Below are 20,653 nucleotides of genomic sequence, written 5' to 3'. Positions count from 1 at the left end.
TTTCCTTCTCAAATACAAATAATATCTAATGTTATCAATCTAATGGCTCATAAAACTAAATATTTACTATTGCTGAAAAAACTAAAACTTAAAGTGAATTTTAATAATTCAGCACAAAAATAAGACATGTAATAGACACAAATCATCCGAGTTACATTTACATCTTTTCTGTTTTTCACTAAAAACCATACAAGAATAACTACTGGACAACATATTACAAATAATTTTTCACTAAAAAAAGATTAGAATTTTTTTTTTAAATTTATATTATAGAATCTGCTAGGATTAAGTTAAATTTCAAACAAAATGCAGTAGTCGGTAAAAATATATTTATGAGTGCCCCTTGGTGATAATTGGCGGTACACGAACACATTTTTGTGTCAAAAATTGCCACCACACAAATCCAAAATAACAAATCAAAGAATTGCACAAACTTGGTATCCATGTACACATCGACCTATTTTCACTTTAAAACAAAATCAGAGAATTGTACAAACTAAACATTCCGAACACCCTTGACTTTGTCCATGTACACATCGATCTATATTCACTTAGGTCAAAGAAGCAGCCAACAAAAAATATAAAATCTCAATAAACTACATTTGAAATCAAACAGTGAAATATAAAAAAGAAAATTCAACTTAACAACTACACAAAGGAAATATCCATTTACCTTATTTACAAATTTCCCTGCCTTCAGTCAAACAAAATTCCTTAACAGCATCCAAAAACTTCCTAAAATTATCTGAACTAGAATCTGTATACTGGCGTCGCCCCATAAATTCACAAAAACAAGAGTAAAAAATATCCTCCCTAGTGCAGGTATCCTCCGACATTTGACTATATGCATTTCCTTCCTACAAACAGAATACTTATAATAGCCTTCATTTACACACCAGTCAATTAATGCTTTTTCTCCTTTCATTCCAAATCGGACAGAAACTGCAAATTAATCTTACCACATGCAGCCATTTTACTATGTAAACTGCAAAATAAGCAGCGTACTTCCTAACCAACATCCAACACATAAACAAGCCCTTACAATTCTTTTCCCATCAGTCAAATTCACTGCAGTCACACAACCAATTATGTCATAATAGGGTTTCCATAATATACAACTACTCAGGTTACATTAAATGAAATAACTTAGTATCCAAGGGGCACCCTTCAATCTACTCTAACACAGCAGTCTTTAAAGTTTTAATGACGTAAATAACAGAATATATAATAATTTTTGCGAGTTCTGTTTTGTTCACATACACAACCAAAGGATCTGGAACAGTATTAAGTCGTGTTTTGAACACAGAAAACATTTATATCTTACTCTACTGGCTACAAAATTTGTAGCCAGTAGAATAAAACAATAAAGGAAGTAATTTTGTTGTAGTGCTCTTTCTAAAAAAATTTTCATCACATATATTGCAAACACTGTGTTGTCCTGTTTCTGGTCTTTATTTGTAACAGATAAGACTTTACCATTTCATGGAAATATTCATATTCCCTCAAAGTATTAATAATTGCATTGAATATCATTGACAATAATGTTATCTAAGTACCTGTACAAAATATCAAAACCATCTGGAACTCAGTGTGTTTCTTAAATGAAGATGTTACATAAAAAATCAAACAAAAAGAATTTTCACAGTTCTTTAAGATCTGACATAGTTTCTTTTCTTAATTCTTTCATATGATATAAAATTTAGTGCATATTTGGCTTGTAACTGGTACGATTAAGTTGTGTGGCCTCAAGCACGAATCATTTAGATATGTGGGGTTACTATACATGGGGGAAAACTAATAAAGCATATTTTATCATACAGTAAAATTACAAATCTTTTTTGTGTGTAAGTAATTGCATATTTGAAAAGCATTTTGAAAAATTATAATTTTATTTATGGATTTGCAGGACATAGTCATAATATCTGAACATAAAGTTTCATCACAGCAGAAATAAGACAATTTTTAAGTGAACCTAATGCTTTTTATTTTCCATCAGAAAACTGCTAATGAAGTAATGAGAATTTGACAAAACTGAAAAAAGAGATGTAATATGTCAAATATTTCTTCTTTTACATATTTAAAATGCTGAAGCCTACTAAAACATGCAACTCTGAGAAATATATCCTTTTCTCCTATAAATCATTACAGATTTTATGAAGAATTTATTAATAATGAACATAAACAGAGTGAGAATTAAAAGTTTAATCATGAAAATGACTCTGATACCAATAAGGATGCAGATATTAATAATTCAAAATAAACAGTTTAAAAGAAAAATGATGAACTATATATCTACTTAAAAATAGGTGCTATTAAATATTAGTAAATCAAACTCTGCTGTTGTAAAAATATTTTTTAAATGTACATTTATTTTTTATTTGATTTAATTGATTTTCTTGAAAGTTAATTCCCTCCTTCCTGTGATTCTAAGCCCATATAATTAAATTTAATGTTAAAAATGAAAACATTATGTAAATGTAGACAAACAGCAAGAATAAGACCTGGAAATTAGTGTGAAAGAAATCAGATCACATTTGCAATAACTAATATATTGCAGATAAAATAATTTATCTGCTTTTAAGAAAAACTATCAGTCAAATTTTACAAGTAACTGGATGTAAGAGAAAAAATTTTCATTAATTTGAATAAAGTTTTTGCAAAGTTTCCCTTACTGAAATATCTGCTACCTATACTGCCAGAACCCAGACTACAATTACTAAATATGTTTAAAATGCCAGCTGATTATTAAAAAATGGCAATAATGCAATATATCAAGCCTATTTTTGACTTATTTGGAAAGTTAGCCTCAAATTTAGAATTTTAAAAAACACATTTTTCTAGAAAATATCTATTCTTACAAAAACGCACAGAACAAAAATAAATTCTTTACTTGTTGGAAAAATTATTTATCATTCTTCTACACATTTCATTCAGATCAATGAGGAAATCTTCCTTTGATGAAACACTTTTATACCATGATTGTATAAAATCTCGCAAAATATATATGATGATCTAAAAAGAATTAAAAAATACTTATGTAAGATTTCAAAAAACAAATAAAAACATTTATTTATATTTAATCATGCAACATTCAAAACTTCCATACATGGCTTAAAAATTTCCTAATTAAAATATTTCACAATATTTTTATTCTAAGAAAATTAAAAGATCTAGAAAAAAATCATAGAGAATCTAGAAAATACAAAAAAAAATCTTATTACCTCTCGCAATGGCTCATCAATTTCATTTGATCCAGTAAGGCGCTGATCATACTTTAGACATCCAAATGAAGAACTCATTTGAGCAACAACCTAAATTAATATTTTGATACATAAAGACAATCTTTTATAAGTATGCATACATGTATGTACAACAAACATATGTAAATCAGAACTCAATTTTAATTTGCAACAGCCCTTAACTCTCATTTTAATTTGGCAACATCCCCTTTCCTGTCTTAATAATATGAACTGCTTACAATAATGCTATCTAAACTGTATCATTTCAAAATTAATCTTCCACATGATTCTTAGATAATGCTAATGATACAAATATGTAACCTTTCAGTCAATAATAATTTAAATTTTTGTAACAAAATTTAGAATTAACCAATAAGGATAAAGCTAAATTAAACTAATTTATTCTGAACTCAGTTTTCATTTCAGGCAGATCATATTCTTCCCTTTCTTTGCTGCATTACAGATATGTAGTCCCCTGCCACTCCTCCTTTTTTAAGGTATTCCCAAAAGAATAAAAGTATTCAAGGAAAAGTGTACTTTTTTTTTGTGCCAGTTTTAACTGGGTCTATCAGAATGTTATATTAAAAATAAAAAATATTCATGCTGCTAAGACTGTATTTAGTTTTTCTTTAATTGGCTTCCATCATCATGCATGTGCATCATTTTTTGAAAATGACACTATTACACACACACAAATGATATTGCTTTATACATTTAGTTTTTGATTTTGATAAAAAATGATAAACAATTTCATGAAGAGAGATAAAAGGTGGATAGATTTCGATAGAACTTTTACAGAATATTACGAGTATATAATTATATATAAGTCTTAATACCAAATTGTTTCCATAGTTTTTTTTTCTTTTCTTTTTGAAAAATCCATTTTCAATCCAAATTTCAATAACAGTTCAAGCAGTGAGAAAATACATATTTTTGAAACACATTTTGATACAAAACATTCATAAGAATTAGTGTGAGATGTTAGGAGATAAGTACCTCAGCTTATTTTACAATGTCCAAATACACAAAGAATTTCATGATGAAAAAACTTCCTGTAAAAATGATTTATGCTTTAGTTGCCCATCCATATTAGACAAAGAAAATAATTCTCAAAGAGAAAAAAAAAAAAAAAAAAAAAACTGAAATGTTTTAGATTTTAAATTACGCCCAAAGGGGCGTTTTTTAACATTTTGTGTGTTACCTTTCTTTATTAAATATCATGTTCCTCGCACTTAAACCATAAGATCCAGTGCAACAGCAATATCGCAAAATAGTTTTAAAACGAGCATATCTTTAGAATTTCCGATACAGAGACTCACGCGCTGGAGATAAAAATGTTTTTTCTGCACAACGTTGCCATTGCTCGCTTTGAAATCCTTGAGTTTGTTAATCAAAAATTCGTCAAAGTTTTAAAAAATAGGAAATCGATCATAAAACAAATTTCAAATTTCAAATTTGGTCTTCCACATGCTCATATTCGTTGGAGGATTATGTTATTCAAAATTCAATGACTCTATGTACCGTTATTTTATGACAATGTGAGAAATATACATACATTTATGCAGATTTTCATTATTTAATTTCTTCAAATATAATGCAGAACTCTTAACATTTTATGGCAACAGTTTGAAAAGTGAACCGACATTTATCCGTCCGACGCAAAATGCCAAAACGAAACTAATAGTCCTTCGGGATTCAAATCCCTTTGGACTAAAAAAAAAAAAAAAAAAACTCAGACTGATGGGTTACCACTGGGCATGCAGCAGAGATTACAGGTATTTCATTTGATAGTGTAAAGTCAATTTAAAAAAACATCATAGCCTAATAGGTATTCAGAATGTCAATGGAGGCCTTAAAAAAAAAAAAAAAATTGCATGAGGATTTCAGAATAATTCTTGGCAATGTTTCAAAAGGAGGCAGAAAAAAATTTCGCATATACGCACAAATATGAAACATGAGTACACCACTTTCATCTTGAGAGTAAGCAACAAAATATGGCTTGGAAAAATTCCTCTCTCCTAAAAAGAAGTTTTGCATGTCATCATGAGATACTAAAATTATGGCCAGTGTTTTCCGAGACGCCAAAGGGCTGCTGATTGATTATATTCATTACAGAAAAGCAATCACAAAGAAGCATTATGCACAGGTAAACAGGTAATAGCAAAACTGTATGATGAAATTAAAAGTAAGCAAATGAAACTGGAGCAGACAAAAGGAATTATGACCATAGCGACACGTTAAACACCATAGTTAAGGTAACAATTGCTAGAATTGCTGCAGGATTCCAAGTTAGCTCACCTTCCATACTTGCTTCAAGGGACTTTTTCCTGATTAAAAACTAAAAGAAAACTTTTGTGAGACATGTTTCGCATGTGATGATGATGTTATGAATGCTGCTGATGACTCGTATTTAGAAAAGAATTTTTCCTATGCACTACAAAGACACAGGAAGAAATGCACTTATAACAAAGGATTATATACAAAAATAAACATAATTCATTTGATATTGTTTTTTAATCTCATGCCAAATGAACTTTCTGGACTTGATTCTTCTGAAAATACTTCTATGTACTTCAATTAAAATAACATGGTTTCTTCAAAGAACAGGAGCCATCAATTTCAATAAATGCAGACTTCTTGCCATGTGCATATTCTCTGATTCACAAATTATGAAAAGGAGACATCAATGATTACATTATGAATTTAGAACTTCATAAAACTACAGCAGAAATTTCAACATCACACTTACAACAATGAAATTATTCATACTCTGAATGAAACTGAGGCTTAAAAAGAATTCCACAAAAATATTTAAGTGTAAAGAGTTCTCTGCATTTTATTGGTTACACAAAAGTTCCTCAAGCTGAATTTCAAAAGAAGTGAAAGTCTATCGGTTTTTCCTTCCACAGAACAGAGAACTTTTTAAAAATAATGCATATGAAGCAGAGAATAGGTCACAGGGGCAAAAAACAGTATTATAATGATAATGTTTTAAATGGTTTTCTGGGAAAATTTGAACAGCTTGCATGAAAATGCAATTTTTAAAATACTTCTGGATTTCTTCCAATCAAACAAAATCATGGTGATATGAGAGACAAAACAGCAAGTACTTTCATGGAAATATACTGGGATAAAGGAGAAGTGGGCTATGTTAAATGATTCTTCTAATGATAACACAATATGCTAAAAAATACAATAATACCAGAGACAGGCCAAAAGGAGACAACATTATGGTAAACGACTGTTCTTTTATTTTTTCATAATTCATATTAATATAAATCCATATGTATCTCAACAAACAAGACAATTTAAGTATCATTTTCATATTCAGCGACCCAGAAAAATGAAGGAATCTCATTCTATGTTCTATACTTTTGAAAATTTACTGAATAAATGTTATTTGCATATAATTTCTTTAAAAATAAAAGCATTTACTTATGTTTCAAATTTATCTTTTCATTTTCTCACATATATTACACCTTTACAACCAATGGTTTCATTCAATATGAAAAATTTTAAAAAGCCACGTATAAACTCAAAAAATATACATCGTTGTATGTGACTTTCAAGAAAAATTTTCATTCATCTTAAGTTTACAATACAGTTACTAAAACACTTTTAAAAAGAATATTTTACATGCTAGTAGCAAAGTGAATTAAAATATTTAAAAAAGAAAATGAAAGCATAAAAAATAAGCCCTTTACAACCAAAATTTAACAGCTATTACATTTTTTTTTTTTTTTTACATTCATGTCAGAATACAGGGCTACTATGAATGATTAATCATATTTCAAAACATAAAATATAATAACTGTATGTGCTTGAAATCATTTGTACTTTTAAAAGTATTATATATATAATAATTGATACATTAAAATTTTACTTAGGGTTTATAAAGAAAATTCAAGGTTTGTCTTATTTCTGAGATAATCTGGGTATCTGTGTAATGATTTATAACTACAGCCTGGATGGCTGCTTTGGAATCGACTAGAATAACTGCTTTATAGAATTGATCTTTATCTTGAGGTTCCAGAGCCAATGAGATTGCAAGGATCTCTGCATCAGAATTCGATGAAGCGCCCCACAGAAGTACAATGGGAAAAAAGTTTACTGTATACACCAGCCCCAGTGTTGTCTTGTATTTTAGAGCCATCAGTATATACTCTAGTCCAGGGGTGGCCAAAGTGTGGCTCGCGAACCTGATATGGCTCTTGCAGGCAATTTGTGTGGCTCATCTATATAAAATATACGTATGAAATTTAGTAAACTAAAAGCCTTAATTATTATTCAGTGTCCAAAAAGAAGTAATTAGTTTACACTCTTTTTAAAAAGTTATCAGAGATTTATCTCTATTTAAAACCTCCTCCACTACTTCTATAATGATGTAAATATGAACTCGTGGCTTTTATAAAATATAGATGCGGCTCTCGAACATTCCTGAATTCAAACGTGCTGCTCTTACTGACATTAAGTTCGGCCAACCTTGCTCTAGTCCGTTCAGGATATTGTTCACATAACTTACATAACATGTTTGATTTTAATATTGCATCAGGAATGTTTTTCTTTTTTCAAGTCATATATATCTAGCTGGTATTTGATATCAACATATTCAAGGGTATTAACCATGACCTTGTTACAATTCATTGGTTTGTTTTCGTCTTATTTCTTATAATAAATTCTCACAAGCTTCTAAGCTTCTAGGGAAGACATTTAAGTCTTCATAGTACTTCCCCTGGTTTGCATTCATTCATCCAACGCGCTCTATGCAATGCTTTCATTTTAACGAATATTCCAACTGCTTTTTCTTGATTTCAGTAGCAACTGGTGGGTTGGAAATATAGCTTTGCATAGCTGTAATCCGAATAGTTTTCACCACTCCTGTAATAATTCCAAGAGCTTTGTTTCAGGCTCTTTCTAAAGAATCAATCTTCCCTTGTGTAGTACCTGGCAAATCATTGTTTATTATATTTTGCTTTCATCAGTGCATGTTTATCAACAAATGACAACTTGAGCAATGACTCGTGCAACGATGCCTAAACAATTTTTTTTATATTATTTTTATTTTATATATTAGTAATTGAATAACAAAGTGTATGGTAACCTTTTATGTTGATATTACACTTAGCAATGATTACAGATTTAAGTTAAATGCTTTAAGAAATGATGACCAAGAAAATATTAACAAAAATTTCTTTCCATATGCTAAAAATAGATATTGTTAATGATACTCACAGACGAAAGCATTACATTTAGTGCTTATTATTCCCATAAACCCAGAACTGGTGCCAGAGCTCATATGGTTGCAATGGGTGGCAGAATTTAGGGAGCAACAAAATTTTTAGACTATAGGGAAAGCACTGGGACCCAAAATTTAGGGACGGCAAAAATTTAGAGGACCCGCAGAAACTGCATCGAGTGGTAAGATATCCAGCACCGGCCCTCAATAAGTATATGTCAGAATTTATTTACTCCGGCCTCGGATAAGCCTTAAAGCAGATGCAAGAAATACATGTAAGTATAATAAATAACTAAACTAATACTATCAAGTTTACTTGTCTCAGTGCACGATAAAAGCAAGATAAAATTTAGCAGAACAACTTGTTTTTCGTTGTCAATCTCATTCTACATTGCCAATAATGTACAGCGAACGCTATTAAGCTAGGCTAAAATTATACGTTAGTGTTTCCAAGGAATTTCAGTCAATACAGCAGATCACGCTATTCCTTAACTTGTTTCAACTTTCGATTATGTCAAAAAGAGTTTCTAATTCTGCAGCTGAAACAGGATCTACAAAGCGAAAGCATGTTTTGATGTGCATTAAACCAAAAGTGGCATTGCTACAAAAAATGGTAAAGGTATATCAGTCTCAAAATTATGTAAGAAGTATGGCATTGGAAAGTCATTGTTGATGAGAAAATAATATGGCATAAGGAAATGTATATGATATAAGAAAACAGAAAAAGGAACTTTTTGATATTATTTATGGATTCTGATACTCCATTTGCAATGAATAACAGAAAAATTATTCGTAATGCTAGAAGTGACAGTCATGACAAAGTGATGACTGAATGGGTCAGACAGCAAAATATTTCATGAAGAAATGAACTTAAAAATTGAATGCACATACTCAACAGGCTGGTTAACTAAATTTAAAAACAGGAAATTTGTGCGGCTCATGCATATAAAATATATGTATGAAATATGGTAAACTAAAACTATTTAGTGTCCAAAAGGAAGTAATTAATTAGTTTAGACGCTTTGTACAAAGTTATCAGGGATTGCTTTCTATTTAAAACCTTCTCCACTACTTGTATAATGATGTAAATATGAAATTGTGACTTTTAGAAAATCTAGATGCGGCTCTCAAACATTCCTGAATTTAAACATGCAGCTCTTACTGACATGAAGTTTGGCCAGCCCTGGTATATAATATCTAGGTATTCTAGAGAATGACAAATGCTCTTTAAGCAAAGCATGAAAAAAAGATTATGATAAGGTTATTATTTAAAAGACATTCATTCCTCCAAAATGCAAATGTTATTTTGAAAAATTAATGAAAGTGCCATTAAAAAACTGTTATTCGAAATAAGTAAAAAAAAAATAGTGAAATGAACTTGATGCAACATAATAAGTTTGTATTTTCTATCTGGCTGAGACTGGGAATCAGCAAAATCTACCTGACAACGGAAATCAAATTCAGAAACAATCATAAGTTTACATCAATGCCCTTTGTAATAACTTTTTGTTTTTTCTGACAGGGCTCACAAAGGTGGTTGTACAAGTTCAATATCATTACATGTAATGTTTTTGTATTTAGTTGAATTCTATCGCGTCGTCCATATGCTCAAATGAGTTTTCCTGAAATACAGAAAATAAATCAGCATCCATGACGTAATACTGTATAGTACTGACACTTCCTTCAACAGGCTAAATGAATGTACTTTTATTTTTCACAAACATCACATCCTAGCAATTTAGCAGCCAGAAGTCCTTGGTATAATAGTCATTTGGGATTTTACATCATTTACTAACTTCTGGTATGTAGTTTCATTTTTTCAAAACGAATCAGAAATGTATTTCATACCTTGCCGGTTTGTCATTTGTCATTCCATACAATGCCTAGGAAATGTGTGAAATAAGAATCATTTCATACAGTTCCGGCTAGTTTCAGGCATTCTACAGAATGCTGGATTTCAAACTTTGCAGGTAACATATATATATATACAGTGGGTGATGTTAAGAACTGTGCTCACCATAAAAACCAAGCAAGAGATTATAACTAAAGTAGAGAGTGGAAAAAAAATGACTGATGCTGCTAGGCCGTATGGCTTGAAAAGGTCTACAGTAGGCACAATTCTAGCTAAGAAAGATATCATCAAGAAATCTTCAACAGGCTAAATGAATGTACTTTTATTTTTCACAAACATCACATCCTAGCAATTCAGCAGCCAGAAGTCCTTGGTATAATAGTCATTTGGGATTTTACATCATTTACTAACTTCTGGTACGTAGTTTCATTTTTTCAAAACGAATCAGAAATGTATTTCATACCTTGCCGGTTTGTCATTTGTCATTCCATACAATGCCTAGGAAATGTGTGAAATAAGAATCATTTCATACAGTTCCGGCTAGTTTCAGGCATTCTACAGAATGCTGGATTTCAAACTTTGCAGGTAACATATATATATATATACAGTGAGTGATGTTAAGAACTGTGCTCACCATAAAAACCAAGCAAGAGATTATAACTAAAGTAGAGAGTGGAAAAAAAATGACTGATGCTGCTAGGCCGTATGGCTTGAAAAGGTCTACAGTAGGCACAATTCTAGCTAAGAAAGATATCATCAAGAAATCTTCAACAGGCTAAATGAATGTACTTTTATTTTTCACAAACATCACATCCTAGCAATTCAGCAGCCAGAAGTCCTTGGTATAATAGTCATTTGGGATTTTACATCATTTACTAACTTCTGGTATGTAGTTTCATTTTTTCAAAACGAATCAGAAATGTATTTCATACCTTGCCGGTTTGTCATTTGGCATTCCATACAATGCCTAGGAAATGTGTGAAATAAAAATCATTTCATACAGTTCCGGCTAGTTTCAGGCATTCTACAGAATGCTGGATTTCAAGCTTTGCAGGTAACATATATATATATATATATATACAGTGGGTGATGTTAAGAACTGTGCTCACCATAAAAACCAAGCAAGAGATTATAACTAAAGTAGAGAGTGGACAAAAAATGACTGATGCTGCTAGGCCGTATGGCTTGAAAAAGTCTACAGTAGGCACAATTCTAGCTAAGAAAGATATCATCAAGAAGATGAAAGACGTTAAAGGAGTAATGAAAATTACATCTGAGAAGCAAAGAAGTGCCATCCATGAAAAAATGGAGAGTTTGCTTTTAGTTTGGAGGATATCAGAGCAACGGTCTTAAAATGGCTTCCAAACCAAGCTGATGTCAATAGGGTTGCTGATCTCTACAACGACATTGCCGTCAACAATTTCCTGAAAGTCCTGAAGGAGAGAGAAAAACAATCGACATTGGACAATAAATAAAACTATATGTATGTATTATATTTGTAATAAATAAACTTACTAAGAAATTATACTTGTACATGGCATTTTTTTAATATTAAATTTTTAGGACCTCCAGAACGAATTAATCGAATTCCGATTAACATATACGGTAAATCGGTGATCGGTTAACGAACAATTCGGATAGCGAACATAATCTTGGAACGGATTATGTTTGTTAACCGATCACCCATTATGTGTATATATATATATATATATATATCATTACAAAAGTATTAATTAAAATGAGTTCACTTACTTTAGGTATACCAAGAATAGGAAGCGGTCTTCTTTTTGGTTTCTGGCGTGCAGAATTAAAATTTATATATATTCGTCTATTTTTTTCATAGTATGATGTAACTACGAACCTAAAATGAGATGAGGCAAAGATAAAATTAAATATTTCACATTACAACATAACACTACAAAATATAAAAAGATAACTAACAGATCAAAGCCAAAATACAAAGCTTACTCCAAAAGCAATAAACTAGCAATACTTATGTACTACATAAATATACATTAGCAATATTTATAAGCACAACATGCCTGATTTTGATATACTACTGATGATTTTTAATCAATGACATATTTTTATCTCTAAAGATCTGGAAACTTATTGCTTAGGATTCTTAAACCACTTCGAATTTTGTTTATTTTAAAATCCCATGTGTCTCTAACCCACTAATAAAGCATATTCTAATCTTTATATAAGCTGAATAACATATTTTGTAAACTTTATATACACACACACACATATATATATAGAATAAAAAAACTGAAAGGAAATTTGGTACTTACGTATTATCGCAACCAGGTTGGCACGATTTGTAAGTTTGAGTAAAAAAGTATGAATAGAAAGAAAATGTACATTTATTAATTACAGATAATTTTTAATACAGTTTTTTATATTATTTTGTTTTAAAATATAAAATAGCAATTAAACCCTTCCGGTTTCGAATTTGAATAAGTTGCAGAATTATTTTTTCGGCAGAAATCTTTTGGCTATTGCTTTTAGCACTGATTGAAAACTGTCTTCGCCATTGTAATTATTCCAATCTACAACAGTTTTGTCAGCAATTCCCATCTCTTCTGCACAAAATTTAATTGAGGTTAACTCTTTACACCAACAATAAATGAAGCGCACCGCTGTCACAAATGAAATTCGGCTACCTTCAAACCAATTTCCGGTTCTCACACCCAAATGTTGATTGCACTCTTCGACGTTACATTTCCAGAAGATTTGCTTTCCAAAATACAGTTTCATTTTATGAGAATTTTTACAAGTACGTTCGTTCAGTATAATTCCATATCCCTGCAGCAATTCAAAAGCATCTTTTTCACTCGCAGGCAGATCCCAAATACCCATAGTTAAAGTATTTCAGGGCATTCAATCTAACCAGTAAAAAAATAATTTCTTTACGAAAAACTACGTATAACACGTAGGATCGCCAAATTTGGCGATTTATGCGAATTTTGGCCTGGTTGCATTAATACATAAGTACCAGAAATTTCTGATTTTAATAGGGGTATTCCCCCCTTTTGTCCTACAAATAGTAACTATTCAGGGCCTATTCTAGTGGAAGGGGGGGGAGATGGTGCACTACCAAATTTAAGGATGGTGAAATATCAAACATATATTTCTGTAAAACAGGGCAGCCAGTTTTAATTTGCACTTGGGCAGCCAATGGTCTAGGATTGGTACTGCAACTATTTATAATATTGTTACTGATTTGGTATTTAAATAGTTAATGTTGGTAGAATTATAAATAAAATTGTTTTATTCCCCGTGCAGTGCAGCACGTGAAGAATATTAAAAGAAAGCTATGCTGGAAAATTAAAAATACAAGAGCACGTACATTTAACATTTAATAAATAACTATCTCTTTTTGATTTCTAGAAATTGCTTGAAAAATCTTGCATGTGATTTAAAAACTTATAAAAAGGAGAAAAACCACTCAATTCAATTAGTAGCTGTTTTAAGAGTTTGCTTAGAAACTCCTTCTTGTTGACTGTAGTGAATTCGTGGATCAGCTTTCTTTAGCTGTTTTGAATTAAGTTCTGTCGAACGTTTGAGTAGTTAAAAGATAACTACTGTGAGATATTGTAATACTGTAAAAATATCTGAGGAAAATTTAAGCATTTGTTTTATTTGATGTGATAATAATACATTTTTGTTAATTTTTCATCGGACTTGTGCATTAAATTCATAACAAACCCGTACGCATGCAACAATATAAGCAATCCAAAACTACATCATTTCAAAATAATCTGCATCATAGGATCATGCATAATGCAGCAAAGCAGGTACATTTTAGTCAACCACTTTTTTGAGAACCAAAAGCTTTTGACACTCTACTAGGCCTTTTAGTTTTATGATTGCTCGCTTCCAGCTAACACATAGCAGCTCATTTCGCTGTCCATCGTCTAAAAATATGTTAAGCTTCCAAAAATGTGGGGATGCATACTGCACCCATAATGATGTGAATCAGACTATATGCATCTCAAGAATTGCTTTATCTGGTAATAAAACTATGTTGTACTTATGGCTACATTTCAATAAATTTCCTCTTTTTATCTACCCATTAAACTTCTCCAATCTGTTACATACATACAGAATTTAAGAAAATTGATGGTAACGACTTTAAAGGATACAAAACATCTCAAAAGTCACAATGGTAAAAGTATATTTTAGGGTACTCCTTGGCGAAACTCGGCGGTACATGGATACCGAGTTTGTGCAATTCTTTGACTTGTTATTTTGGCTTGTGTAGCGGCGCTACACAAAGCCAAAATAACAAAAGAAAGAACTGCACAAACTGGGTATTCATATACACATCGACCTAGTTTCACTTAAAAAAAAAAAAAAAAATCCCAGAATTGTACAAAAATGGCATTGCATACTCTCTTGACTTTATCCATGTACACATCAACTTATTTTCACTTAAAAAATCAGAGAATTTCACAAACGAGGCTTTGCCCACTCCCTTGACTTTGCCCATATAAGCATCAAACTATACTAATTCAGAAGTCAAACAACAAAAATCAGCGTTAATTTACAAAATTTTGTAAATTAACGCTGATTTTTGTTGTTTGACTTCTGAATTAGTATTTGTACGGCGTGTTATTGTGTCTTAATCAAACTATATTCACTTAAAAAGTCAAAGGAGCAGCCAACAAAAAATATGTACTATATTTTAACTAATATAACTATATTTTAAATATAGTTATATTAGTTTTAATTTTAATAAACTATATTTTAAATCAAACAATGAAATAACATAAAAAAGGAAATTCATCTTAGCACTACACGAAGGAAATATCCACTTACCTTATTTACGAATTTATGCATCTTCAGTAAAACACAATTCCTTAACAGCATCCAAACACTTCAGAAAATTATCTGAACTAGAATCTGTATACTGGTGTAGCCACATAAATTCACAAAAATAAGAGTAAAAAATATCCTCCATTCGAAAATATCCGATGTTCGACCATACGCATCTCCTTCCTCCAAATAGGACACTTAATAATGACTTCTAAGTAAACCTTCATTTACACACCAGTTAATTAATGCTTTTTTCCCTTTCGCTCCAAATCCTACAGAAACTTCAAATTAATCTTACTACATTCAGTCAATTTACCATGTAAATCACAAAATAACAATGTAGTAATCTATCACACACAAGCTCTTACCCGAAATCCGACACACACTTTCCAAATTTTTTCCCACGATTCAAATTCACAGCAACCAATTACATCATAATAGGGTTTCCATAGAATTCAACTACTCAGGTTGTCATAAATGAGAAAACAAGTTGGCGATAAATGAAACAACAATTTCGCGATAATACAAGGGGTTCCCTAAAGTCAACTCTAACCATCACAATTTTAAGCGTGTAATAAGATGCGAAATAAGAGCATGGAAACACAGTAAGTATGAAGAAATATGGAAAATGAAAAGTCATTTTAATACACTATTGCAAGAAATAATGTTGATATTTACAAGAAATAATGTTCAATATTTACAAGAATGGTATCATACTGTCTGTCTACGAGAAGAATAGCACCCGCCACAGTGTCTGGCGGGTGGTGGTCGCTATAGCAACAGGGCTAGTATATTTCAAATAGGGACGAGCTAAGAGTTGCTTTATTGTTATTTTGTGTAAAAGTATAGTTTAGGGTACCACTTGGTGAAACTTGGCAGTACATGGACACTGATTTTGTGCAATTCTTTGACTCGTTATTTTGGCGCAAAAATCGCCGCTACACAAAGTCAAAATAACAAACAATTGCACAAACTCGGTATCCATGTACACATCGACTTATTTTCACTTAAAAAAAACCCTCGAATTGCACAAAAATGGCATTGCGCACTCCTTTGACTTTATCCATGTACACGTCGACCTATTATTACTTAAAAAAAATCCCTGAATTGTACAAAAATGGCATTGCACACTCTTTTAACTTTATCCCTATACACGTCGACATAGTTTCACTTAAAAAAAATCCCAGAATTGCACAAACTTGCATTACCCTTTACTTTGTCCATGTACACATCGATATATTTTCACTTAAAAAGTCAAAGAAGCACCAAATTCTACAATATAGGCAAACAAAAAATACATAAACTCAATAAAATACATTTTAAACCAAACAATAAAATAACATAAAAAAGTTAAAACATGTTATACATTTAAGCACTACCAAAAGCAAATATTCACTTACCATGATTTTTCAAACCAGGTACTCTTTCTGATCGAACGCTTCACAAAGTGACCATCTGAACCTTTCTTCCTACAAACCCATTGAAATCCACCTAAACGCTTTTAACAAACACCACAAAAACGCTTACAAAACATCCCATGATTCAAAATTTCCCAGAATCATGCACCCGATTATGTCACAAAAGGGTTTCTATAACATTCAACTACTCAAGCTACCATAAACGAAACAACAACTTTGCCATAATACAAGGGGTACCTTAAAGTCTACTCTACCCATTATTTTGTTTCTGGTGACTGTTGGCTGGGGAGAAAAGAGTTTATCATTCATCTTCAAGACACCCCTATGTAAAATGGTTCCAGGCTCGTTTCTATGGCAACAGACAACTGCAGACTGACTGACGAGAGCTTTTCTTATGATAGACTGCACAATGCATTTGTCATAATGATGACTGACTTCTTTACAAGACACAGATCAACTCATCTGAAGCCCTTGTTATCAATCAGAATTAGCATTGCTGCTACAGACGACATTACGAGTATGTTCTAAAATGCCAGTCACTTCATAGTAATTGTAATGCACATACTGCAGTTGATGGTCCTTCATTAGAACAATTCTAGTGAATATCAAATACTATTTCTTGTAAATATCCATAATTAAAATGATTTACCTCATACCATATTTCTGCATTCAGATTCTATTACAACCTATATCACTTTTGTTTTTTGGGCCATATTTGTTTTATCAGCCTTTAAAGTTATAACCACCAATTCTATTACAGCTCACATATATTACATATATTTCCTTGACCTACGTTTCAATATACTGTACTTTTTTTTAATTTACACGCATAAAAAAGCAAAGATAGTTCATTAATATAAAGCAACACTGCATTCACAGTTTAGCTTCAATTTATTAATTAATATTCTTTTTTATACCCTTTACACTATAACATATTTATTTCCTATTAAAAGACAGCAGCTTCATATTTTATTAGAAAAATAAATAAATTAATAAACAAAAATTCTGACATATTAAAAAACATTAAGATTTGTAGCTTTAACAAAATAGATGATAGAAACTTTACATTAAATGTACTACTTCATTAGTCTTGTTTTAGTGCTTAAAACATAACATGGTTCCAAGTTTTTTTTTTAAACATTTCAGAACTATTAATGAAATTAAATAGTTTAAAGCTTAACATTCACATTTAAATGACAGCTTTTTTTTTTAAAGGAAAATGGAATAAAGATTTTAGCAGCCTTTAAAAACTTCAAAACAATACAACTTATATACTAGTTAAAATATTAAATCTGATAGCTCAGATGAAAATAACTAATGCAATATTTCAATTAATTCAAATAAAATATATTCAACCATGAAGCAGTTTTTAGTCATATATTATGGTGTACAAATAAATGGATATGACAGTCTCACTCATTTTACAACACTGTGAGATATTCATCTAGCACCATAGAGTAAACTTCAAATCAGCAAATTATTAAAATACTGTATTGTTGCAGTATTTATTATAACAATTCCTTGAGGCTAGACTGATAATTATCGCAAATAATATTCCAGTTTTTATATTTTAAGATGTCACTATATACATAAATAAATAAATCTTGCTGGCTCAATTTTCAACTGGCATAAATATTACCTAAATTTTCTAGGTATAATTTGTCATGATTTTTTTTTTTTTACCTTTCAGCTAAATAAATTTTCTGTTGTGATATGATACATAATATAATAAAAATTTTATTTCTTGTTATACAAGAATGAAAAACTGCATGAAAATTGAGTTCATGTAAAAGAAAGGAAAACACATTGCAAAAATATCAAATTCAAACAGAAATAATAATTTCTGTTTTTCTGAGTAAATAATTTCTGCATCATCATAAAAAATCTGCACAATTCATATACATAGAGAATACTAAAAGATTTACTTAGAGCATTATTAATTTAAATAGCAAATATTTCACAGTAAAAAGAGTGTATACACACACAATATGCTGCAGGAATGGAAATTTTATTAACTTACCCTGTGAATGTAGTCATAAAAGAAATAATTAGGATACTGCAAATCCAGAAGCCAAAAGTTGAAATACTGAGTATTACAACCAAAAGGAGCCAAAATATTTTGGATGCCATCTGAAATACAAAATTAAACCTCTGGTGGAAAAAAAAAAAACTAATTTAATTGAAATGAGAAGTAAATTATAATACAAGTAGTAATGACAATATAAATTAAACAAAAAATTTAAATATATCAATAAAGACAGAAATTTCTAATATCTCACAAATTTTGCTTTTTCTTGGTTTGAGTAATCACTAAAACATTTTAAAAAAATGCCAGCTTATGATACAATAATAAAACTTTATAACACTTTTCAGTATTGAATTACTAGATTATAGCAAAGTGTATATTTACCTAAAAAGAGTTTTTCCTTCAAGGAGGTTTTTTTTTTTTTTTAAAGGAAACTGGCTAGTACTCACTCTAGGTAAATCTAATTACTTATAATATAAGTAGATATACAAATAGGCAATGAAAAAAACTGGAGAAAAAGTTTCCAAATAAAAAAAAATCACTGCATAGACCTGATATAATTAAAAAAAAAAAAAAAAAAAAAAAAAAAAAAAATACAACTTTCTTCATCATCATAAGAAATCTGCAGAAAAATTATAAAAATAAAAATTATAATAATTTTGCAGATATTAATTTACAAAGGAATTCGTAAGTCATTAAATCCAAAGAAAAAATACAAAATTTTGATGGTTTTTTATTAGATTACAAAGCATGATTTTATTATTTATGTCAAAAATCACGGGAAACTAACAAAAACAATTTCGTAATGACAAATGGAAATTAGCTTTTCAACCAGGTAAAAAACATACTGTATATCACAGTCTGAAATTTGCAAATAAAAAATAAGCTACGAAAATTAAGTCCACTGTCAACGAACTGTATAATCCTTTAAGTCAGTTAAATTAGGGCCTAACGCTGAAAAAATATAAACGAAACATATTCATGATTTTAACACAAAGCAACGCACTTACCACGTAATTAAAGTAAGTTTCAAAAGTCATTTTTGATCTTATTACTGCTTACACAGATAGGCTTAACATCTTGTAAACATTGCTGTTCCTCAAAATAGGCAAAAACAACTGACAACATTTTATTATGCAGAATTCTTTTCAAAGCAGAAACAGTATGCAGACCAGTGATATTACATATTTTCACGTAACTTTTCGAAGCGTACAGGTAAGTTGCACCTGTACGTAACGCATTTCCCACTGATTTTTACATTAGATGTAAACACAGACAGTTCTTAACAGACACGAAACCACCCCCCGTATATAGCGCCCTCTACTGGCACAACTTACGACTAAAAGAAACACTTACACAGGTACCGCACAAAATCATTCAGTTTTCATTCAGCTATCGTATCGTGTCAAGTAGTTTGTTGTTAGGATTGTGAACACGGAATACAAAATGTGAATACTTACTGGTTGATCGTGATGGCTTGCAAGTCAAAGTTTTTTTTTTTAGAGAACGTACAGTAAACGTTTTGGAAGAAAAATTATCTTCGTGCAAACTTGTTTTTGACATGTTAGCATCATAAGAATCATGTATATACTATAATATTGAACCAGTTAATCTGTGACTGCGAAGTAACCATGCGGATTTGGCGTGGGTGCAGCTAAAGGTGAGACACCAACTTCTTTACTGAACGTCGATTTTTCAGAATTATACCTCTAAAGCTTCCAAAGTTAATACACAAATTCATCCTTCATTAAAAATTAGCAGCAAGTAAAGTACACTTGGTAAATATAGAAACTCTCACAATTTCTTTGCATCGATATTCAAAGTTATATATATATATTAAGCTTTCAGAGTTAATATTAAACTCATATTCTCTTTATAAATAGCAATAAGTACTTTAAATACGCAAACTTGCATTTCGCTTTAAAATACATTTATGACACTAGCACTGCTGTAGTTGAACGAAGCAACTACAATCAACTGAAAAAAAAAAAAAAAAAAAAATAATATAGCATTCGTAACAATAAAGTTTCAAGAAAATAATAGCTTTTGAAAATTTCGAAA

At 30.5% G+C, this 20,653-nt stretch overlaps 1 protein-coding gene across 2 annotated transcripts in view; it reads right to left on the bottom strand.

The window, feature by feature from the left end:
• Positions 1–19,888, bottom strand: part of LOC118191841 (sorting nexin-13-like) — a 90,726-nt gene extending 70,838 nt beyond the window's left edge. Inside the window, exons 1-5 of one of the 2 annotated variants that reach the window (XM_035362694.2) lie at positions 19,603–19,888; positions 18,587–18,717; positions 12,080–12,188; positions 3,222–3,311; positions 2,891–3,012 (exon numbers count right to left, since the gene is read on the bottom strand). In XM_035362694.2, coding sequence (XP_035218585.1) covers positions 2,891–3,012; positions 3,222–3,311; positions 12,080–12,188; positions 18,587–18,717; positions 19,603–19,632 — 482 coding nt within the window. In that variant the 5' untranslated portion in view covers positions 19,633–19,888. The remainder of the gene's footprint in view (positions 1–2,890; positions 3,013–3,221; positions 3,312–12,079; positions 12,189–18,586; positions 18,718–19,602) is intronic. The other variant, XM_035362695.2, reaches the window with a different exon arrangement.
• Positions 19,889–20,653: the final 765 nt, after the last annotated feature.

Source organism: Stegodyphus dumicola, chromosome 3 (assembly GCF_044657685.1).
Source record: "Stegodyphus dumicola isolate Sdum_Otavi_A_Nest chromosome 3, ASM4465768v1".
Lineage (NCBI taxonomy): Eukaryota > Metazoa > Arthropoda > Arachnida > Araneae > Eresidae > Stegodyphus > Stegodyphus dumicola.
Note: the sequence above shows the minus strand (reverse complement) of the source record. Positions and strands in the feature narration are given on the sequence as shown.